The following is a 23,493-nucleotide window of genomic DNA, read 5'->3' as shown; positions in this document are numbered from 1 at the left end:
TGTAGTTGGTGATGGGTGCATTAGGTGGGGGTCTCCTTCAACAGCAACAACAATGAAACCTGCAATTTCCTTTAACAGAATAAAATATCCAATGGGGAATGATTGCAATACAAAATCTGATGCTGAGCTGCAAAAGGAGGTGGCCAAAAGCTTAGTCAAAATTGGTATGTTTAAGGAGAAGACAAAGCTCACAAGGTTAAGGGGGTAATTCCAGAGTTTTGGAAGAAAAAGCATGTCCGCAAATATTGGAGCAATTAAAAAGAGGGAGGTGCTAAAGGCCGGAACTGGAAAATCACAGCTATCCCTGAAAGTTGTTGGGCTGGAACAGTTCATAGTGATCATGATGAACAAGTCCAAGGAGATACTTGAAAACAAGGTGAGCACCAGAAACGAACACAGAAATTGCTGGAGAAACTCAGCAGGACTCGAAGCATTTGGGGAGCAGGAGAGCAGAATTAATGTTTCAGGTCCAGTGACCTTTCTTCAGAGCAGGATTTGAAAAACGTTACCTCATTTCTCTCTCCGCAGATGCTGCCAGATGTCAAGTTTCTCCAGCAATTTCTGTTTTTGTTTCAGATTTTCAGCATCTTCAGTTCATTGTTTGATGATGAAAGGTTTAAAGGTCAGCAAACACAACTGCAAAATCATCCACAACATAATGTAATTTGAGACCTTGCTATATGGGGCATGAAAAGTGATACAACTGCATTAATATTGATGGAAAAGATTTTAAACAGGTGAGGGGGGAAAGATATAAAAGAGACCTAAGGAGCAACTTTTTCACACACAGGGTGGTACGTGTATGGAATGAGCTGCCGAGGAAGTGGTGGAGGCTGGTACAAATGCAACATTTAAAAGGCTTCTGGATGGATATATGAATAGGAAAAGTTTGGAGGGATATGGGCTGGGTGCTGGCAGATGGGACTAGATTGGATTGGGATATCTGGTCGGCATGGACAAGTTAGACCGAAGTGTCTGTTTCTGTGCTGTACATCTATGACTCTAAATGGCGACTGATGATCTTCTGGATGTGGATGCTGGTGAGATGGTAGTAAGGACGAGGGGAATCCTATTGCTGTTGCGGGAAGGAAGGGAGGGGGTGAGGGCTGAAGTGCAGGAGATGTGTCAGACCCAGTTGAGGGTCCTGTCGACAATGGTGCTGGAAGAAGGTGGACGTTTCGGAGACTTCCTTGTTGAAGTTAGCCTCATCAGAACATATGAGACAGACAGTGGAGCTGGGAGAATGGAATGGAGTCTTTACAGGAAGCAGGGTGTGAGCATGTATAGTCCAGGGAATTGTGGGAGTTGGATATGAGTGGCTGTGGGAATGGAAACAAAGATGTTGAGGAAGTGAAAGGAATCAGAGATGGACCAGGTGAAAGAGAGGGCAAGGTAGGACTCTGTATCCTCCGGACTCAATATCGAGTTCAACAATTTTATGGCAAGAACTCGCCCATGTTCTAGCCCCCTACCCCACACACCAGGCCTTGTTGTCACAGTCTGCCATTACATATTACCTATTGTTAGCCACGAACAGTCTGCAATTACAACTATTCACCCTTCCAGTCAGATCATTAACAACTCCTGTATCTGTCCAACTGTACATTTTTTTTTAGATTACATTACAGTGTGGAAACAGGCCCTTCGGCCCAACAAGTCCATACCGACCCACCCATACCCCTACATTTACCTCTTACCTAACACTACGGGCAATTTAGCATGGCCAATTCACCTGACCTGCACATCTTTGGAGTGTGGGAGGAAACCGGAGCACCCGGAGGAAACCCACGCAGACACGGGGAGAACGTGCAAACTCCACACAGTCAGTCGCCTGAGGCGGGAATTGAACCCTGGTCTCCAGCGCTGTGAGGCAGCAGTGCTAACCACTGTGCCACCGTGTCGCCCACTTTTTCTTTTTAAATTTCATTCAATCACCATTTAGCTTTCCAAATTCCATGGAATACAACTCTTAGTTTTAATTAACCCCTCCTACTATCTTAACCTGCAGTTAAATCTCTCTCTTTGGGCTCTAGCATTTACTCCTTACCCCCTGCCCCCACCCTGCATTCTGTATATAAACCAACATTTTCCAAGCTACCATCTATTCTGAGGAAGGGTCACTAGACCCAAAAGGTTAATTCTGATTTCTCTGCCAGACCTGCTGAGCTTTTCCAGCAATTTGTTTTTGTTCCTGATTTACAGCATCCGCAGTTCTTTTTGTTTTTACTTAGCCTACTGCATTCACTGCTCACAATGCGGGTCTCATTACAATGGTTAGACTGAGCGCGCAACAGGTCACCACTTTTACTGAGCACCCCCCACTCCGCTTGTAGGATATGGCCCCAACCTGCTAGTCATGTGCCATTTCAATGAACCATCTTGCCCTCGTGCTGATATTTCCATCCTGGGTCTGTGGCAGAGTTCCAGAAAATTCCACCACAAGCTGGAGGTACAACACCTCATTTCCCGCTTCAACACTTGAGGACTCAATATTGAATTCAGCAGCTTCACAGCATGAACTCTGTGCTCCATTTTACTGAGATTAATGCGAGTGAATTAATTATGAAGTGAATGAGTTAGTGTAACTGAAGGAGTTGTTTGTCCCTCTTCAATCTATATTCAGGCAGAGATACTACTGGATCGTTTGAGATTGGATGATTCAGACGTGGCTGACCTTGTAAATCAAGGATTCACCATCCGGGAAGCTCGACTTGCCTTACGGGCCACTGAGGGCAACATCGAGGATGCCAAGATGTGCATTAGAAAAAGAAGGGAGGTTAGTGCAAGTCATTGTTTCACATGAAGGCGTTAGCACTTTGAGAAACAGACTGCAGAAGTCAATCAGGGAATCATAACAGTGCAGAAAGGGGCCATTTGGCCCATCAAGTCCATTCTGACCCTACAAAAACATCCCACCTAGACCCAGCCCACTACCCCTGCATTTCCCATGGCTAATCCACCAAACCTGCATATCTCTGGACCATGGGAGGAAACTCACGCAGAGTGCAAACTTCGCACAGACAGTTGTCAGAGGGTAGACTCAAACACAGATCCCTGGTGCTAAGCCACTCTAATCCTTTCTGAAATAGTAAGATTCCACTGTTGCAAATTGTACATGTCTCAATGTGTCAAATGGGATCCAGTCCCCAGTCCACGTATCTATTGGTGAGATTGTGGTTGTGATTTGAGTTAATGGTGCCCTCCCTTCCCTTCACCAAGAGAGTCTGAAGGCCTCCATCTCCAACAAATGGTGACATGCAATGATTCATGTATCTTCATTGCCAAAAGTGAACTTAAATCATCATTTAGGAGAAAGTGAGGACTGCAGATACTGGAGAGTCAGAGTTGAAAAGTGTGGCACTGGAAAAGCACAGCGGGTCAGGCAGCATCCGAGGATCTGACGTTTTGGACATAGACCCTCAGGGCTAATGCTTGAAAGGTTGACTCTCCTGTTCCTGGATACTGCCTGACCTGTGTACTTTCCCAGGCCCACACGTTTCGACTTTAAATCATCGTTTAAACATACACCAGCCAGTGGAATATTTTGGAGAATGGCTCACTGATGATGTAGATACCCTTTTTACATTGCAATGTTGCTGCTGGTCTTAGCCTCATCAGGGAGATTGGAGCTAGAGCTTTTACATCTGGGAAAGATTTCCATCACGTAGACTCCATTTGTTAAACTCTTGCCAGAAACCATCAGCCGCTCTTAAGTGAATCAACTTTTACTTCCTGATTTCAAACAGAGAGCTCAACAGCAAAAGAGAGAAGTGGATGAAAGAAGACAGCGACTGAGCAGACGGGCTACAGAGAGTAGTACTGATGTACCTGAGGAGAACAGGAGGCCTGATCAGGGAAACCAGGTAAAATTGAAGTCATGAGAGTGGATAGATTTACACGTTACACGAGGTGATGAATTCCTTCGCAACTTTAACTGGGCTGTTTACAACAACGTTAAAAATCACACAACGCCAGGTTATGGTCCAACAGCTCTATTTGGAAACACTAGTTTTTCGGAGTGCTACTTCTTCATTAGGTTGTGGAGAATAAGATCCTGAACACAGAATTTACAGCTAAAGGAGTCCCGGGTCATGGAGATCTGATACATTAAACAATTTTAGATTAAGTCTTTCATCTTTTAGCATGGGATATGCTGGTTTCTGTTCTTTGCTATGTAAATCCCAGAACTACTTTTAAATTAAATTCTCAAGATAGCTCAGTGTTTCTAACAGTAGGTGTGAAGTTAGTCTGTGTCCCAATGCTGAGTCACTGACAAACCCTCTGCATAGATTTACGTGGATTAATGCAATTTTTGAGCAAAATAAAGTGTAATTCTGTGAAAACAAATTGGACTAAAACCTGGTGGTGTGTAATTTTTAACTTGGTGAAAGTGAGAACTGCAGATGCTGGAGATCAGAGTCGAGATTAAAGTGGTGCTGGAAAAGCACAGCTTGTCAGGCAGCATCCGAGAAGCAGGAAAACTGACGTTTTGGGCAAAAGCCCTTCATCAGGAATGAGCCGAAACGTCGGTTTTCCTGCTCCTTGGATGCTGCCTGACGTGCTGCGCTTTTTCAACACCACTCTAATCTAGACTCTGATTTTTAACTTTGTCCACCCCAGTCCAAGTCGTGTTTATAACAACAGCAACTTAGAGCTCTTATGAAGAGGTGCTAGATAAATCTATCAGGTAATATTCGACAGCAAGCCACAGATAAAGGTAAAAGGGACCGGTGGCCAAAACCTTGGTAAATGCCTCTTAAAGAAGGAAAGAGAGATAGAGAGAGGATTCTAGCTTTGGCTGCAGCGATGGGGTGATGGGAATGGGACATGTACCATGCTCGAGGTTTGGAGGTTGCAGTCACCGAAGTGGTTTCGGGGATGGAGTCGGGTGAGGCCATGTCTCTGTGTGATATTGAATAGCTATGGTATTCCTGAATTGTTGATGTTTGTAGCCTCGTAGGCCAAGGCAGCTTGATTGTTTCTGGCCTCATTAAAATGCAGTTTCCTAGCCTACCAGCTGATGGGGGCGAGATAGATGCTGACAATTCCTGAAAGCCAGAGCAGGTACCTAGTGACATTTAGATATTTATTGGCTAGTATTTATATGGTTGAATTTTTTTGTCAATGGTAACCCGCAGGATGTTGATAGTGTGGCATTCAATGATGGCAATCCCACTGAACGTTAAAGGGAGAAGTAGAGATTCTCTCTTGCTGGAGATTGTCATTACTTGACACAAATACTGCTGACCAATTATTAGTTCAAGTTTTGATATAGTCCAGATCTTGCTGCATTTGGGTATGGACTGCTTCAGGATCTAAGGAGTTGCAAATGATTGCTGCTGGATCAGTTGTTAATTTTAAATGTGAGAGTGATATAATTTTGCTTAACATGTAAAAATGGTACGACAATAATCATGGGTGATTTTAATCTTTGTACAGACTGGACAAACACACATTAGAAATAATACATTGTGAATTGATTCCTGGAGTATGTGCAGAATTTTTTTTAGACCAGTGTATTGAGGAATAAACTGGGGAACGGGCTATCCTAGATTTGGTTTTCTGCAATGAGAGGAGGTTAATTGTCAACTTGTGCAGAGTTCTTTAAGGAAGAATGACCATAACATAGAATTCTTCGTCAGGATGGAAAGTGAAGTAGTTCAATCTGAAACTAGGATTCTAAGTTAAACAGAGGAAATTATGAAGGGGTGAACTGGCTATAATAGCTTGAATAACCTTAATAAAAGATTTGATAGAGGATGAGTAATGGTTAATATTTAAAGAACAAATGCATGCATTGCAACAGTTATGCATTACTTTCTGATACCAAGAAACAAAATCAAAAGTGGCCAGACCATGGCTAACAAAATAAATTAAGAATAAGAAAAATGAAAGATATACGGTTGCTAGAAAAAGTAACAAGGCTGAGAATTGAGAGCAATTTAGAATTCAGCATAGGAGAATGAAGAAGAGATTGAAGAAGAGGATCAAAATGCATGCATTGCAACAGTTATGCATTACTTTCTGATACCAAGAAACAAAATCAAAAGTGGCCAGACCATGGCTAACAAAATAAATTAAGAATAAGAAAAAGGAAACGTATACGGTTGCTAGAAAAAGTAACAAGGCTGAGAATTGAGAGCAATTTAGAATTCAGCATAGGAGGATGAAGAAGAGATTGAAGAAGAGGATCAAGATGAAATTTGATAATTGTGCAAAGAGCATTAAAAGTCACTGTAAACGTATCTCTACAAAGAAAAAAAAAGTAAAGGCAAATATAGGACCCTTCAGTCCAAAATGGGAGAATTGATAATGGAGAACAAGGAAGTGTTAGAGCAATCTCCTTTATTGGTCAAAGCATTGAGTATAGGAGTTGGGAGGTCATTTTGCGGCTGTACTGGACATTGGTTAGGCCACTTTTGGAATGTTGTGTGCAATTCTAGTCTCCCTCCTCCAGGAAGGATGTTGTGAAACTTGAAAGGGTTCAGAAAAGATTTACAAGAATTGGTAGGTCTGAGCTATGGGGAGAAGCTGAATTCGCGAGGACTGTTTTCCCTGAAGCCTCAGAGGCTGAGGGGTGACCTTGTAGCGGTTTATAAAATCATGAGGGGCATGGATATGGTAAATAGTCAATGTATTTTCCCTGTATTGGGGAGTCCAGAACTAGAGGACATAAGTTAAGGGTGGGAGGGGAAAGATTTAAAACTGACCTAAGGGACAACTTTTTCATATAGAGGGTAGTGCATATATGGAATGAGCTGCCAGTGGAAGTGGTGGAGGCCAGTACAACAGAATAGAACAGTTTTAGAGGGATATGAGCCAAATGCTGGCAAATGGGACTAGATTAATTTAGGATATGTGGTCAGCATGGACAAGTTGGTCCAAAAGGTCTGTTTCCGTGCTGTATATCTCTATGGCTCTATAACTGAACAGCTACTTTAGTTCTACATTCATGGAAGAAGACACAAATAACTTTCCAGCCAAGCATCCAATGAGAAGGAAGAATTGAAGGAAATTAGTATTAGTGAAAAAGAAGTACTGGGGAAATCAATGAGGCTGAAAGCTAATAAATCCTCAATGCCTGAAAGTCTACAGGCCAGGGCACTAATAGAAGAGGAGGCCAGTACAACAGAATAGAACAGTTTTAGAGGGATATGAGCCAAATGCTGGCAAATGGGACTAGATTAATTTAGGATATGTGGTCAGCATGGACAAGTTGGTCCAAAAGGTCTGTTTCCGTGCTGTACATCTCTATGGCTCTATAACTGAACAGCTACTTTAGTTTTACATTCATGGAAGAAGACACAAATAACTTTCCAGCCAAGCATCCAATGAGAGGGAAGAATTGAAGGAAATTAGTATTAGTGAAAAAGAATTACTGGGGAAATCAATGAGGCTGAAAACTAATAAATCCTCAATGCCTGAAAGTCTACAGGCCAGGGCACTAATAGAAGAGGCCAGGAAAATAATGGATGTACTTGTTACCTTCTCAAGTTCTGTAGATTCTTGTAGCAGTCCGAGCAAATTGCATACTGTAAATGTTATCACACTATTTGAAAAAGGAGGAAAGAAGAAAATGGAATTGCAGACTGCTGAGATTAACATTGGTAGTATTAAAAATGCTAGTATCTATTATAAAAATTGCAATAATCAGAAACTTAGAAAATACCAATAGGATTAGACAAAAGTAGCATGGCCTTATGAAAGTGATATCATGTTTGACAAAGCTATGGGAATTTTTGAAGCTGCAATGAGTATAATAGATAAGGGAGAACCAGTAGATCTAGTGTATTTTCAGGAAGTTTTTGATAAACTCCTGGACAAGATGCAAAATCAAAGGACATGGATTGTTGGTAATAATTGACATGGATTAAGTACTGGTTGGTAGGCAGGAAACATTAGGAATAAATAGGTTTTCTTTGCAACAGAAGATGGTGGCTGGTAGGTACAGCTTGAATTAATGCTCAGGCTCTAACCATTCATAATAAATACCATCAATTTGGAAGCGGGAATCAAATGTAATATTTCCAAGTTTGCTGATGACACAAATCTAGGCAGGAGTGTGTGTGATGAGGAGGATGTAAAGAAGCTTCAGGAAGGTTGAAACAAGTTGAAGGAATGGGCAAAAACATGTCAAATGCATGACATAGTTAAGTGTAAAGTTGTCCACTTCAGTAGGTAAAGCAGAATGACAGAATTATTTAAATGGTGATGGTTTGGAAATGTTGTTAAACAAAGGCATCTGAATGTTCTTGTATGTCAGTCACTGAAATCAAGCAGATAGGTATAGTGAGCAGTTCAGAAAGTAAATAGTTTGTTGTCTTAATTACAATGGGGTTTGAGTACAGGAGCAAGCAAGTGTTTCTGTAGCTGTACAGCATCATGGTAAGACCATACCTGGGATTTTGTGCAGTTTTGGTCTCTTTATCTAAGGAAAGATATGCTTGTCATAGAGGGAGATGCAACCAACGTTCACCAGACTGATTTCAAGAATGGCAAAATTGTCATATGAGGAGAAACTAGTATTTATTGAAGTTTAGAAGCCTGAGAGGGATTTAATTGAAACATTTAAAATTCTGAAGGGGCTGGACAGACAGGATGTGGGGTTGTCTGGATGTCCAGAACAAAGAGCCATGGTCTCAGGCTGTGGGGTAGGCCATTTAGGACTGAGATGAGGAAAGATATCTTCACACAGAGGATGGTCAACTTGTGGAATTCTCTACCATATGAGGCTGTGGAGATCAAGTCACTAAACATATCTAATAAAGAAACAGATTTCTAGACCCAAAAGGCATTAAGAGATATAGGGAGACAGTGTAAGTAGGGTGTTGAGATAGAGGATCAGCCAAGATCACATTGAATAGCACAGCAGACTTGATGGGCCAAATGGCCTATTCCTGCTCCTACTTCTTTGTTTTAAAGATTTAGGGGATATGGGACAAACTGGTTAGGATGCAGATCAATCATAGTCATTAAATGAGAGATCAGGCTCAAGGAGCTAAATAATCTACTCCTGTTCCTAAAATTGAGTTGAATTGAATTTGAGAATTAACATCATTATTAGCATGCCTTCACTTTAGAAACAATTACAGAGCCATTTTCTAAATGTACGTTTTGAATTGATGTAACAGAATTCACTTTCGAACACAAAAGTGCTAACTGCTGATGAAAACTCGTCTTCAGCCTCACCAGCCCCTTCCTCTCCACCTACAGGTAAGAAAGCAAAAGTGAATAAAATAATTCTGCAAAATGTACTGCCTGTGGTGTAACTGAGAGTGACAGAAGGGACTTTGCATGTATGTCTTCCTCACTTGCCCTTGCCCGAGGGACAGAGCCATATTTATATGGAGTGAGAGTCATTCCTCCTTACTGACATCACATCCCACACTGGGTGCATCGGTACCTGTCTCAAGGGTTCTATAGGAACATACTTAAGGAGCTCCAGCTATCCAGTGTACTTTCTGTTTAATTTCGTACATCAGCTGGATGGCAGATTCTGTGAACTCCTTCCCAGAAATAGCAGTGCAACAATCACCTTCCTGAGTACTCAGACCATTCATCCACTTGTATCAAAGGGAACTTGCAGCAGCCTTTCATATTTATGAAGAATTTTCAAATTCAGCAATAGATACACTGAAAACGTTAGATAAACAAGAGCGAGCACAGAAATAATGGGATATGTTGGTAAGAATTCAATTAAGTGGAAGGAAGATCATGTTGAAGTGGTACAAATCCTTTGAGCCTGTACAGGTTTTGCAAAATTCAGTCAAATTCCAGTTTCATCTCAACAGCCTCCACCATTTAATTGTTGAGTCTGCACTGTCCGTACATATTTATCTCATTCCTTCCACTGAAGATCAAATCTCTCTTTTAATCCTGCATCTTGTGCCTTGGCATTTTAAAAAACATGCTTGTGGTTGTGCCTCAGATCAGCATGAGAATAAGCGCGATCATTTAGGGGACAGGTTAAACCATCTGCTCTCAAACCTTCTCCCAATCTGAAGGAGTGCAGTGAGTTTTCCCCTCCTACTCTGACAAGTATTATGGGGTTGCATGATGGCTCAGTGGTCAGCACTGCTGCCTCACAGCACCCAAGGATGTGGATTCAATTCCACCTTTGGGCGACTGGCTTTTGGAGTTTGTACATACTCCCTATGTCTGCGTGGGTTTCCTCCCACAGTCCAAAGCTGTACAGGTTAGGTGGACTAGCCATGGAGAATGCAGGGTTAAGGGATAGGGTATTGTAGTGGGTCTGGGTGGGATACTCTTCAGAGGATTGGTGTGGACCCGATAGGCAGAATGGCCTGCTTCCACACTGTAGGGATTCTATGAAATAAAGGATCCCTCAGCCGACACTGCCTATACAAAACAATTGATCATTTTCACACTGCTGGTCCTGGAATCTTGCTGTACACAAGTTAATTGCACAACTCGCCAAAGCACAATACCCTTCTCAAAGTGCTCAATCGATTGTTAAGCACTTTGGGATGAGAATGTGAAGCGTGCTATATAAATGAACTTAAATAGGTCTTTCTTTAACATGTAGATTGATACATTTGTTTCTTTATTATCAGATACCCAAGACAGTTCTGAGGTTGAGGACCTTCAAGAAATCCTGGCATTACTGCCTGAGGATAATGATGACTACATCAATGTGACCTTGGAGGATGAGGAAGCTGTCATCTCTTCCTATAAGGTCTTGCTCACTAATAAAGGCAGTGAGCTGTGTGAAGAGGCCCCATCCACCCCAAAAAAGGGAAAGACTGAGCCAGAGGTTAATGCTCCCCCATGACACACTGAGATCTGAACCAGACCCACAGCAGGCTCCAATGAGTAGCATTCCCCCATTTCCCACCTGCTGTGTGAAAGAGTGCATTAACACAGCTTAGTGTTGCTTATGCACAGCCTGCTTAATCCCTGCTGTGAAAAATTCCAATTGCTATGTGTCACTGAGCCCAGAGAGAACATTTTTAATGACTAGCCAACATGTGCAAGTCCAAATGTCATTTAGACCTCACCACAAACAGAGAAGCATGACCCACCCAATAACCTGGATGAACTGCAAACGTGACAAAGGCTGTACCCACACCCCCACAATCATTCAGGGGGCATCAACCTTCATTTCACTTCAAGATCACTCCATTACTTTGCACACTCTATTTTCTCAGGAACATGTGACCTCCTGATTTTACTTACATGTGGGTGAAATTCATGTAATAATAATATAAGTTTATTCATGCCTTCTTGTGATTTTTGCTAATTCTCCTCCGGGTCCTCCATTTGGTGTCATTCACAATGTTAGAACTTGCTGAGATTCCCTCCCTAACAGCATTGTATTGACATCAAATGGATTGCTGAAATTCAAAATAGTGGCTCCCCAGCAGTTCTTCAAGGGTAACTAAAGATGAACAATGAAGGTTGGTTTTGCTACCACTACCACACCCAGCTGAAGAGCGTAAAACAAAAATACACCACTTCTGGTATGGCACGGTTGTTCAGTGGTTAGTGCTGCTGCCTCACAGCACCAGGGACCCAGATTTGATTCCACCATGGGGTTACTGTCTGTGTGGAGTTTGCACACTCTCTCTGTGCCTGCCTGGGTTTTCTCCGGGTGCTCCAGTTTCCTCCCACTGTCCAAAGATGTGCAGGTTAGGTGGATGGGCCATGCTAAATTGCCCATTGTATCCAGGGATGGGCAGGTTAGGTGGGTTAGCCATGGGGAAAGTGGGATTATGGGAGTAGAGTGAAGTGGAGGGTATTTGGGTGGTTGCTCTTTGGAAGGTCAGTGTGGACCCAATAGGCTGAATGATCGGCTTCCACACTGTAAGGATTCTATGATTCTGATTTACCATAATCACTTCAGTTGGCTTCACATCACCAACAGTTTTGCCATTTAATCTCTCCCTGCTTCAGTATTATCAAAAACCTTCCCTTTGTACTTTCTTTCCATCCCCACTCTTTCATGTTCTTCAAATTGATTTCATTTCTAGCTTTTTTCCAGGTCTGATGTCTCCAACGTAAAATAGGAAAATAGTATGGCACACCAACAAGAAGAAAAATCCACAAAGATAAACCTAAAATGGCAAAGCTGTTTCTCTCTCCAGAGATGCAGTCTGCCTGAATGTTTCTAGCATTTTCATTCTTTTTTTTCCAATCTCTCTTCCCCCACCCCCACCCTCCCGGATTAAACTGGCTAGCCTGGATATGCTGGGTTCATCCTTACACATGTTAGAATAAGGGTGTAACATTTGCAATTCTATACTTCTCTGGCACCATTCTGCTCTCAAAGGAAGTTTGGAAGATTACAGCCAATACCACCTCAATGTTCCTAATGGGTCACTCTGATTTCCAAATACCACGTCACTTTGGACTGTTGTCACATGCATATGTGCTCACAAACACGCACGTGTTCAAAATACACACGGTAAGAAACACACAGATGCTCACAGACAAACACACGGTCACAAACACACTCGTAGATATGCACAAATTCACAAATATACACACAAACACACACACATTCACAGTCAGACATGCTCACAAACATGCACACATGACCATAAACACACACACAAATACATACGTTCTCACTGACACACATGTACTAGCAAACATACACATGCTCAAACACATTCACTCACACAAACATGCACGTACACACAATCTTCTCTTCATCTGCCAATAGTGAACCACCCTTTATGCTTACAGATTGTATACCTGTCCTGTCTATTCAGCTGATGCATCAAATCTAAACTGCTGCTGATAAACTTTAATAAACAGTTTTAAAATGACTCCTGAGTAGTTTGTTCTGTCTGTGGTACTTGTGTTCCTCAGATCCAGAATGTTACAGAACTTACAGGATGTGTATTTGGGCTGGAGGTCCTCCCAATACAGTGAATAGTTTCCTAGTAACACAATGCTAGTACCAGTGTGAAACGAGTCATGTATAGTGATTTGATCATAATTACAATTCTCCAACTGCTGTCAAAAACACAGCAATGATTCCTATCAAATCCCATCAATGACCTAAATGTAGAGGATTATAAAGGGCAGAGGGGAGATGGGGAAGAAACTGCATAGCTCCCTTTGTGGGGAGTAACACTGAGTAAAGCCTTCTCTTCCACAGTCCTTGAATGCTTCTTTTTATCCAGATATCCTGATTTTATTAATGAATGTTGTTAGTCATTGTACTTCAAACACCCTTTCAGACAGTGAGGACATTTTTGTGAGCTGTGTCTAAGCTTGCAAGGAGAATCAGGGCATTTTTACCAAGTGGGTCCTCATACAACAGACCGCTCACCAGATGAAGAGAATAAGGTTTGTTATGAATCATAGTGTCGTAAAGATATACAACGTGGGAACATACCCTTCGGTCCAACTCATCCATGCCAATCAGATATCCAAAATTAATCCAGTCCCATTTGCCGAATTTGGCCCATATCCCTCTATTCGTATACCCATCCAGATGCTTTTTCAATGTTGTAATTGTACCAGCCTGGAGTTAATGGAAGAGGTTAGTGGTTTATGATGATACTTGTCATCTCAGTGTTTATACCCTGGTGAAACCGCAGCACAGCACGGTGACTGCTCCAGTACAGAGGGTCGCTGCTTTGTTCCTGGTCACCTGCAGCTGAGCTGGTAGCACTTCCAACTCAAAGTCAGAAAGTTGTGATTCCAAAACTAACACCAGGATACTCAGCACAAAATCTAAGTGCATTGGAATGGCTCTGTATAAATACTACGACCACTTTCATTTATACAGAACTTTTGATCAAGGAAATTGGCTCAATTAATTTCTTTGGATAGTTTGTTTGGAACTTAATTTGGATTAATGCGAGTTTTTGCATTTTGGTAAAACAAACAAGGACAGACATACACAGGTAAAAGTAGGGCCTTGGGTAATGTTGCAGAACAGAGAGACAGGGGTTTCAGGTACATAATTTTTGAAGTTTACATCACATGTAGACAGGGTGGTTAAGAAGGCATTTAGCAGGCTTGCCTTCAATGTTCAGACCTTTGAGTGCAGGAGTTGAGATGTCATGTTGAGGTTGTACAAGATGTTGATGAGGGCTCTTCTGGAATACTGTGTCCAGTTCTGGTCTCCCTGTTATAGGAAGGATATTATAAACTTAAAAGGGTTTAGAAAAGATTTACCAGGATATTGCTGGGAATGGAGGGTTTGAGTTTTAAGGAGAGGTTGGATAGGCTGGCAGTTATTTCACTGGAGGGTAGGAGTTGAGAGGTGAGCTTATAGAAGTTGATAAGATCATGAGGGGCATGGATTGGTTGAATGAAAGATGTATTTTCCCTGGTATTGCGGTTTTAAGACTAGGGGGCATATTTTTAAGGTGAGAGGAGAAAGTTTTTAAAAAGACATGAGGGACAATTCTTTTTTACACTGAGTGGTTTGTTTGTGGAATGAACCTGCTGAGAAAGTGGTGAATGTGGATATGATTCCAACATTTAAAAGACATTTAGATAATTACATGAGTAGGAACTGTTTGGACGGATATGGGCTGAGTGCAGGCAGATGGTACTAGTTTAGTTTGGGATTATGGTCGATGTGGACTGGTTGGACTGAAACACTGTTTTCGTGCTGTATAATTTTATGACTCCATAAGGGAGCAGCTGGCCAGAGTTGATTGGAAGGGAGCCTAGCAAGGAAGACAAGGGAGCAGCAATGGCAAGAATTTCTGGGAGTATTTAAGGAAGCACAGCAGAAATTCATCCCAAGGAATAAGGAACATACTAAGGGGAGGATGAGGCAATCATGGTTGACAAGGGAAGGCAGGGACAACAAACAGCAAAAGAAAAGGCATACAATGTAGTGAAGATCAGTGGGAAGTCAAAGGATTGGGAATTATCAATGTACCAGGCTCCTACTTATAGATACATTAGATAATGGCTAAGTTATGTTCTTCATGTGCTCATATTCATGTGCTGTCAAGATTCTGTAAAGTTCTAATATGCTTTACTTCTGTCCACAATTTGCTATTTATGCTCATTGATGTGTAGCTCTGTGACCTCATTGCAAAATTGCTACAGGGTCCTGAAACCCTCACACAGCAACTGCTGCAGGTGAAAATGCCACCCCTGTCCATCACAGATTGTGGACATCAAACAGACTGTAGAGCTTCCATTATATTATTCCAAACCCCACCTTCACTCCAGCAAAGCATCATTGTGCTAGGCATATCTTTCTTGTTTGTTGGTTTATGTTCTCCAAGAGAATGTGAGGGTTGAAAAGTGTGGTGCTGGAAAAGCCCAGCAGGTCAGGAAGCATCCAAGGAGCAGGAGAGTCGAAGTTTCTGGCATAAGTCCTTCATCAAGAATTCTGTGGGGTTTTGGGGGGGGAGCGGGCGAGGGTGTTGAGGTGGAAGTGATGAAATCGACGTTGATGCCGTGTGTTTGAAGGGTCCCAGTTTCCCATCAACTGAACTGATATAGCCCACCATTCTTCCTCTTTCAAACTTCACTGTAATGGAGAGCAAAAGAGAAAGAGGGACTTGCATTTGTTTAACACCTTTCATGGCCTCATTATATCTTACAATAAGTGAAGTACTGTTGCTTGAAGTCACTGGTATAGTGTAGGAAATATGGCAGCCATTTTACACACAGGAAGACTCCACAAATGGTAATAAGTGCCTCAGGAGATCATTTATTTTTAAGAAATGTTGATTGAAGAATAAATATTGACTAGAATATTTAGCTTTCTTCTAAAAAGAGTGCAATGGGATTTTTATTGATCCCCAAGAGAAGGCAGATATGGTTCTGGTTTCAAGTCTCATCCACAAGATCCGACTTTGACAATACGTCTGTCCCTTGATCAATATTGCACTGGAATGTCACCCTCAAAAAACTGCAAACAATCTAGAGTAGGACTTCAACTCACCACCTTCTGATAGAGATGTAAGTGTTACTGAGAGAGAGAGATAGAAAGAAAATAATCATACAATACTTTCACATCTTTACCTGTGTTATAATTCAGTCACTCATTCTCTGTGGCAGGAAATAAATAGGCCCCCTCTGAGCAGTTTCAATTGCTGTTATCCAGTGTTGCCATCTTGTGGCCATTCAATCACATTGCCAGTGGGAGGCTCAGCTTAGATTCTGAGCTGAACGCTTTGAGTGGAGCCGCATCTCATAACCTTTGGACTGAGAACATTACCAAGCCAGCCTTGGCTGACATTTCTCATTGCAGCTAACCAATATCAAGCTCCAGTTTCAGTATTCCCTGGGTGTGGGTAGGAGCAGTCTCTGCTCTGTCATAACCTGAGTCCCTACATCCTACCTGTTGGATATTTGTCTCTTTACCCACACAACAACAATTTGCACCCTTGATTTACTGAAATGTCCCATTAGGCACCTTATAGGAGTGCTATCAAATCAAACTTGACATCAGGAGATAACAGAGCAGGTGACCCATTGTCAGGAGGGGTAAAGGGTCACCACCCCCTTCCAGGCAGAGAAAGAAATGAAAAGGTTTAAGGGGTGGGGGGAGGCTCCAGAACTGAGCAAGAAGACCAAGGCATGGCCATTGATGGTGGAGCGATGGAAATTAGAGATTGTGGGGCCTGTTGATTATAGGTTTGAAAGGATTAATAATTAATTGAGTGAAATAAGTGCTACTCAATGTGGTATCATCATGAAGGGTTTGTCAGGGTAGAGAAAGAACTGGAAAGGCTGTAAGCGTGTAAAAAGCTCCATACAGTTCTCTTCTAGTTAGAGAAGAAATCCTCACCCTCATCGATACTGTATGACTTTGGACTTGAAGGAATCCACACACAACAGGATTGATGAAGGTTTTTGAGATTGGTAGGGGATGAAACCATGGAGATGTAGAGAACAAGGAACTGAATGTTAAAATTGAAGAGTTGCTGTTCACTGACTGAAGGAGTGATTGGCGTTAGAACCTTAGAATCCCTCCAGTTTGGAAACAGACCCTTCAGCCCAACAAGTCCACACCGACCCTCTGAAAGCTGTAAGGAGATCAGGAACTGAGTGGCCCTTGCGGAACCCAAACTGGGCATCACTGAGCAGGCTATTGCTGAGCAGGTGTTGCTTGATAGCACTGTTGATGTCACATTCTATTACTTCACTGATGATTGAGGGTAGAGACTGAATGGGACAGCACTTGGCTGGGTTGATTTGTCCTGTTTTTTGAGTACAGGACATCCCTGCACAATTTTCCACATTGTCAGGTAGATGCCAGTATTGTAACTGTACAGGAATAGCTTGGCTTGGGAAGTGGAAAGTTCTGAAGTACAGGTCTTCAGTACTATTGCTGGATTGTTGTCATGGCCTTTCTGGTATCCAGTGTCTCCAATTGTTTCTTGATATCTTGTGGAGTAAAACAAATTGGTTGAAGACTGGTATCTATAATGCTGGAGACCACTGGAGATAGATAGATCACTTCTAGCTTAATATTATTGTAAATACTTCAGTCGTACTGATGTCCTTGGCTCCCCCATCTTTCAGGATCAGGATATTTTTACAGTCTCCTCTTCCAAAGAGTTGTTTAGCCATCCACCACCACTCACAAATGGATGTGATAGGACTGCAGAGCCGGCTGTGGAATCACTTAGTTCTATCCATCACTTGTTGCTTATGCTGTTTGGCTTGCAAATAGCTTCATCACATTGACACATCATTTTCAGGTTTGCCTGGTGCTGCTCCTGGCATGCCCTCCTGCACTCTCCATTGAACCAAGGTTGATCCTTGGCTTGATGGTATTGTGTCTGTGGGGTCTAGGTTGGACCTGAGATTGTTAATTGTGCTGGAGTAGAATTCTGCTGTTGCTGTTCGCCCACTGCACCTCATTAGCCAAATGTTTCCAGATTACCAGTTCAGTGACGTTATTATTATGTGACCATCTTCTCCAATTTAAGACAGTATGTTCCATCCTCTGGGTAAAACAATTATTCTTTGTATCCCCTTAATCCTTCCAGCATTGACTTTAATTTTTTGTCTCCCTGATTATGGACCTCTCTGTTAATATTAATGGAATTAGGTCCTTCCTATTCATTGGATCTAGTCTCCTCATCATTTTGTACCCCTCAATTAAATCTCCTTTCAGCCTCCTCTGTTCCAAAGAAAACAAATCCAGCCCACCAGATATTTCCTTAGAGCAAATATTCTCCATTCCTGACAATGGTCTCCTAAATCTCTGCTATAACCAATCTAGTCTGATCACATCTATTGTTATATACCATAAATAGCAAGGGACTGAGCCCTGTAGAACTGCACTGGAAACAAAAACATCTATCCACTGTTCCTCTTTGAGTCTGGCTAAGGAGCCAATTAGATTCTCAACCACTTGAATATAACAATATTAGGCCAGAAATGCCAAGATGATCTGCCTTGGCCTCCTCCATTGGTTCCCAGCATTATAGATACCCTTCTTCAGCCACTTTCCATTGGATCCCATTGGAGTTTCAAATTTATTGATCAGACCACCATATAGGACCATGTGAAAAGATCTATGGAGACTAAGTTAAGTACATTATCCTCATTCACCCTTCTTGTTACCTTTGCAAAAAGTCAAGACATTTTGTAGGATATTACCTTCCCTGAACAAATTGGTGCTGACCTTCGTAAAGTTGTCTCCCTGAAAATCATGTCTCTTTCCACATCCAGGGTTAGGTAGACTGGTCTCTAATTACCCAGGTAATCCTCTTCTATATTTTTAAACAAAACTACAAAGTTAGCTGTCCTGCAGTTCCCCCACCCCATTGAAAAATGATGGTCAGAGCCTCTACCACCTTTTACCTATGATCCTTTAGCAGCCTGAGATATAATTCACTTGGGCCTGGTCATGTATCCACTTGCAAGGTTGCTAACACACCTTAATATTTCCTTCCTCTAATTTTACCCCATCCCATATACCACCTCCTTAACTGCCATGTCTGCTTTGATACTCCTCTGCTACAGAACCCGTGCAAAATATTCATTAAGAACCATGCCCTAGAGCACTCCTCCTGCATGTGTACAGTTCTGGTCGCCCCATTACAGAAAAAATGTGGAAGCACTGGAAAAGATGCAGAGGAGATTTACCAGGATGTTTCCTGGTCTGGAGCGAAGGTCTTATGAGGAAAGGCTGAGAGACTTGGGTCTATTCTCATTGGAAAGAAGAAGGCGAAGAGGGGATTTGATAGAGACATACAAGGTGATCAGAGGATTAGATAGGGTAGACAGTGAGAGTCTTTTTCCTAGGATGATGACATCAGCTTGTATGAGGGAGCACAACTACAAGTTGAGGGGTGATAGGTTTAAGACAGATGCCAGACGCAGGTTCTTTACTCAAAGAGTGGTAAGGGCATGGAATGCCCTGCCTGCCAATATAGTTAATTCTGCCACATTAGGGAGATTTAAACAATCTGTGGATAAGCACATGGATGATGATGGGATAGTATAGGGGGATGAGCTTAGATTAGTTCACAAGTCGGCACAACATTGAGGGCCGAAGGGCCTGTTCTGCATTGTATTGTTCTATGTTCTATGTTCTATGGATAGTTATTCTCTGTTCTTTACGTATTTGTAAGATATCTTTACTTGCCGATATTTTTTCATATTCTCTCTTTGCTTTCCCCTTTGATATTATCCCTGTAATTTTTTTTATCATTCTGCAGTGTTGTGCTTTTGGATCAGATATACTTTCCTGTTTCCCTCAGCATATCCTATCAGCGTGATCTTAGAGATCTCAGGTTAGGATGGGGGATGTTGGGGGAGGGTGGAGTTACCTAGATTTGTTCCTTCCTCTCTTTCTCATTGTTCGAATGGATTTGTTCTGAAGTCTCTTTAATTCTTTCCTGAATGCATTACACTGACTTCAAGAAGCTGTTTCCAGTCCAATTTTGCCAAATCACACCTTAGTTCTGTAAACAAATGGTACTTCCCCAATTTCCCAAGGTTCACTAAACTGATACCAAGTAAGGAGGGCTTGCCTAATGAGGAGAGGTTGACTAGATTGGGCCTGTACCCATTAGAGTTGAGCAGAATGAGAGGTGACCTTATTGAAACGTAGTGGAGGATTTGACAGGATAAATACAGATAGGTTGTTTCCCCTTAAGTGATAGTCTAGGACCAGAGAGCGTAATCTCAGAAGAAGGGGGCAATCATTTAATGCAGTGATGAGGAAGAATTTCTTCTCTCAGAGGGTAGAGAATCTGTGGAAATCTTCACTGCAAAGGGCAGTCAAGGCAGGTCATTGATTATATTCAAGACTGAGGCAGATGTTTAATCAGTAAAGGAATCAAGGCTTATGGGGAAAGGCAGGAGAGCCAATTCTCAGATCAGTCATGATCTCATTGAATGTCAGTACAGACTTGATGGACCAAAAGATCTACTTCTGCACTACGATTTTTAGAACCATTCTTGTACATAGAATATAGAACATCACAGAACAGTACAGCACAGGAACAGGCCCTTTGACACACAATGTTGTGCCAAATATGATGCCAAATTAAACTAATCCTTTCTACCTGCCCTTGTACATGTTGTCTGCATCCTCTAAAGTCTTTGCATCTTTCCTAAATTGTGGTGCCCAGAATTAGGTGTAATTCTCTATTTAGGCCTGAACCAGTGTCTTATATGGATGTGTCATGACTTCTGTACACTATGCCTCTGTTTACAAAGCCTAATGTCCTGTACACATTTTTAATCACTACCTACACCTGATCTGCCAACTTTAATGCCTTGTGCACACTCATACCTCTCGATCTCTCTGTTCCTCTCTGGCGATTTTTATTTTGTTTTGCATTCTTTGTCAAAAATTCCCAATGACCCTCTCTACATCCAACTGAAAGCTGTATTTTATAGAATCATTGAATAGTTCAACCAGTGAAAGGGGAGTTAGGATAGGGATTCTTTCGGTCCATTGAATCTCCAACAGTTCTAGGTAGGGTTTGATTCTCCTGCCCATGTCCAAGATCCCACCAATATTCTTTAACCTTTTAATTATTTCCTTTTGATGCCACACCATCAGGCAGAATATGGTGACTCCCAACCACTAGTCCCAGCAAATAACACGAGGGCAATGGGGAGTGCTATAGAATAAAAAGGTCATGGGGTATAGGTTCATAGCTCCTTGAAAGTGGAGTCACAGGTAGACTGGATGGTGAAGAAGGCTTTCAGCATGCTTGTGTTCACTAGTCACAGCACTGAGTAAAGGAGTCAGGATATCTTATTGCAGCTATATCAGACGTTGGTGAGGCCACATTTGACTACTGCATACAATTCTGGTCGCCCTACTATAGAAAGAATATTATTAAATTAGACAAAGTGTAGTAAGGATTTACTAGGCTGCTACCTGGACTGGAAGGTTTGAATTATATGGGAAAGTTGAATAGGCTCGGACATTTCCCCTGGAATGTTGGAGACTAAGGGGTCACTTTAGAGAGATGTATAAAACAATGACAGACATAGTTAAATTAAATAACCAACAGCTTTTCCCCAGGGTAGGAGACTCTCAAACTCGAGGGCATAGGTTTAAGGAGAGAGGGGAGAGATACAAAAGGGTCCAAAGACACAAATCTTTCATTCAGAGGGTGGTGAGTGTCTGGAACAGGCTGCCAGAGGCAGTGGTCGAGGTGAGTATAATTTTGTCATTTAAGAAATATCTAGACAGATACATGGATGGTGCTGGAAGGGCTTGATGAAGGGCCCGAAACGTCAATTTTCCTGCTCCTTGGATGCTGCCTGACCTGCTGTGCTTTTCTAGTACCACTCTGATCTAAACTCTGGTTTCCAGCATCTGCAGTCCTCACTTTTGCCTAGATACATGGATGGATTAAGTATGGAGGGAAATGGACCAAATGCAGGCAAATGGTTTAATTATAAAAATCAGACCACATGGACAAGATGGGTCGAAGGGCCATCTACATCTCTACGATTCTTGATGTCCTTAGTTAAACCCAAGTTCTCACTGAGGCAGGTATTGAGTTTCTTCACCACCCCAGATATTTAGAATGAAACTAGCCGTCGAAATAGAAGAGAACATGCATGTCTGTGAAGGATATTTTTGAACAGTTTTATTTATTTTGTAGTTTCCGATGTTGGCAGCAGTCTCAGTTTGATCTTGATGGAAGGATGCAGTCTGAGGCTCACTAGAAGTAGTTAACCACCCTTCGCAGGGACTGGATGTTTCCATTTTGTGCCTGCCACTCTGTGTGTGAGTGGTAATTTCCTCGTTCCACAATGTACATTCGACCGCGGTAATTGGGCTCATCGTATAAGACCCAGCTGCAAATTGAACGGGAGAAATGTCAAACAATTAAATGGTTGCAATCAAACTGCAAGGATTGAATTTTGCAGACAGGTCAGAGGAAAGGTGTTTGCACTCATTCCTTTTAGTCCAGTATCAGTGAGGTGGCTGAGTCACTCAAAAACAGAAATCGCTCCAAGCCTCTTTGAATAGAAGAAATTCAGAGGGGGATTTGCTTGAGGAACTTGAGATGATGAAAGTGATTGCTTGGATAGATGGACAGAAACTGTTACTCTTGCGGGGAGCCAAGAGGAAGAGGACATTGCCATCATTAAGCAGCTCAGGAGCGAGGTCAGTGAGCACTCCTTCATTTCCTTGGAGGTATTTAAGATGCTAAAGGGATTGACAAAGCAGATGTAGAAAGGATGTGTCCCCTTGTGGGGCAATCTAGAATGAGAGGTTGTAGTTTTAGGCTAAAGGATGGCAGGTTTAAAACAGAGATGAGGAAAAGTCACTTCTACAAGGGTCACGAGTCTGTGGAATTCACTATCCCAGAGTGTGGGTGGATGCTGGGACACAATACAGTTGAGGAGATAGACAGATCTTGAATTAGCAACAGGTTAAAGGGTTAGGAGGAATGAGCAGGAAAGTTAAGACTGAGATGAAGTCAACTACGATCATATTAAATGGCAGAGCATAGTCGATGGGCTGAATGGCCAACTCCTGTTCTAAGTTCTCATTTTTGCACAAAGGTGAGTGAAAGCCTTCTAGCTATTTCCCAAAATAGCTGCTGAAGTTTGTGGTGGGGGCAGTGGTGCTTGGCAAGGGCAATTGAAAATATTAAAACAGAGACGGAGCGATTTTTTTGTCAGGTAAATGTACTCAGAGCTGTGGAAGCAAGGCCATTGGAGGTATACTGAAGCAACAAATCAACCATGACCCAACTGTATGGGGAACAGCCTTGAGGGATAGGATTTATGACCATCTGGAAGAGCATGGCTTGATTAAATGCAGTCAACACGGCTTTGTGAGGGGCAGGTCACGCCTCACAAACCTTATCGAGTTCTTTGAGGATGTGACTAGAAAAGTTGATGAGGGTCGAGCTGTGGATGTGGTGTATATGGACTTCAGCAAGCCATTTGATAAGGTTCCCCATGGTAAGCTCATTCAGAAGGTCAGGAGGAATGGGATACAGGGGAACTTAGCTGTCTGGATACAGAATTGGCTGGCCAACAGAAGACAGCAAGTGGTAGTAGAAGGAAAATATTCTGCCTGGAAGTCTGTGGTGAGTG

General features: G+C 42.2%; 2 protein-coding genes across 2 annotated transcripts in view; one reads left to right on the top strand and one right to left on the bottom strand.

Annotated features, from left to right (window-relative positions):
• The window catches only part of LOC122550130 (NEDD8 ultimate buster 1-like), a 57,777-nt gene extending 46,206 nt beyond the window's left edge, over positions 1-11,571 (top strand). The window contains exons 10-13 of the mRNA XM_043690759.1: positions 2,624-2,776; positions 3,747-3,863; positions 9,132-9,213; positions 10,575-11,571. Coding sequence (XP_043546694.1) covers positions 2,624-2,776; positions 3,747-3,863; positions 9,132-9,213; positions 10,575-10,792 — 570 coding nt within the window. The 3' untranslated portion in view covers positions 10,793-11,571. The remainder of the gene's footprint in view (positions 1-2,623; positions 2,777-3,746; positions 3,864-9,131; positions 9,214-10,574) is intronic.
• Positions 11,572-22,013: 10,442 nt separating this feature from the next.
• Positions 22,014-23,493, bottom strand: part of LOC122550367 (gamma-crystallin N) — an 11,628-nt gene continuing 10,148 nt past the window's right edge. Inside the window, exon 4 of the mRNA XM_043691095.1 lies at positions 22,014-22,239. Within this exon, the coding sequence (XP_043547030.1) occupies positions 22,104-22,239 (136 nt within the window). The 3' untranslated portion in view covers positions 22,014-22,103. The remainder of the gene's footprint in view (positions 22,240-23,493) is intronic.

This window comes from Chiloscyllium plagiosum, chromosome 5 (assembly GCF_004010195.1).
Source record: "Chiloscyllium plagiosum isolate BGI_BamShark_2017 chromosome 5, ASM401019v2, whole genome shotgun sequence".
NCBI lineage: Eukaryota > Metazoa > Chordata > Chondrichthyes > Orectolobiformes > Hemiscylliidae > Chiloscyllium > Chiloscyllium plagiosum.
The sequence above is the reverse complement of the archived record's forward strand: the minus strand, read 5'-3'. Positions and strand labels throughout refer to the sequence as shown.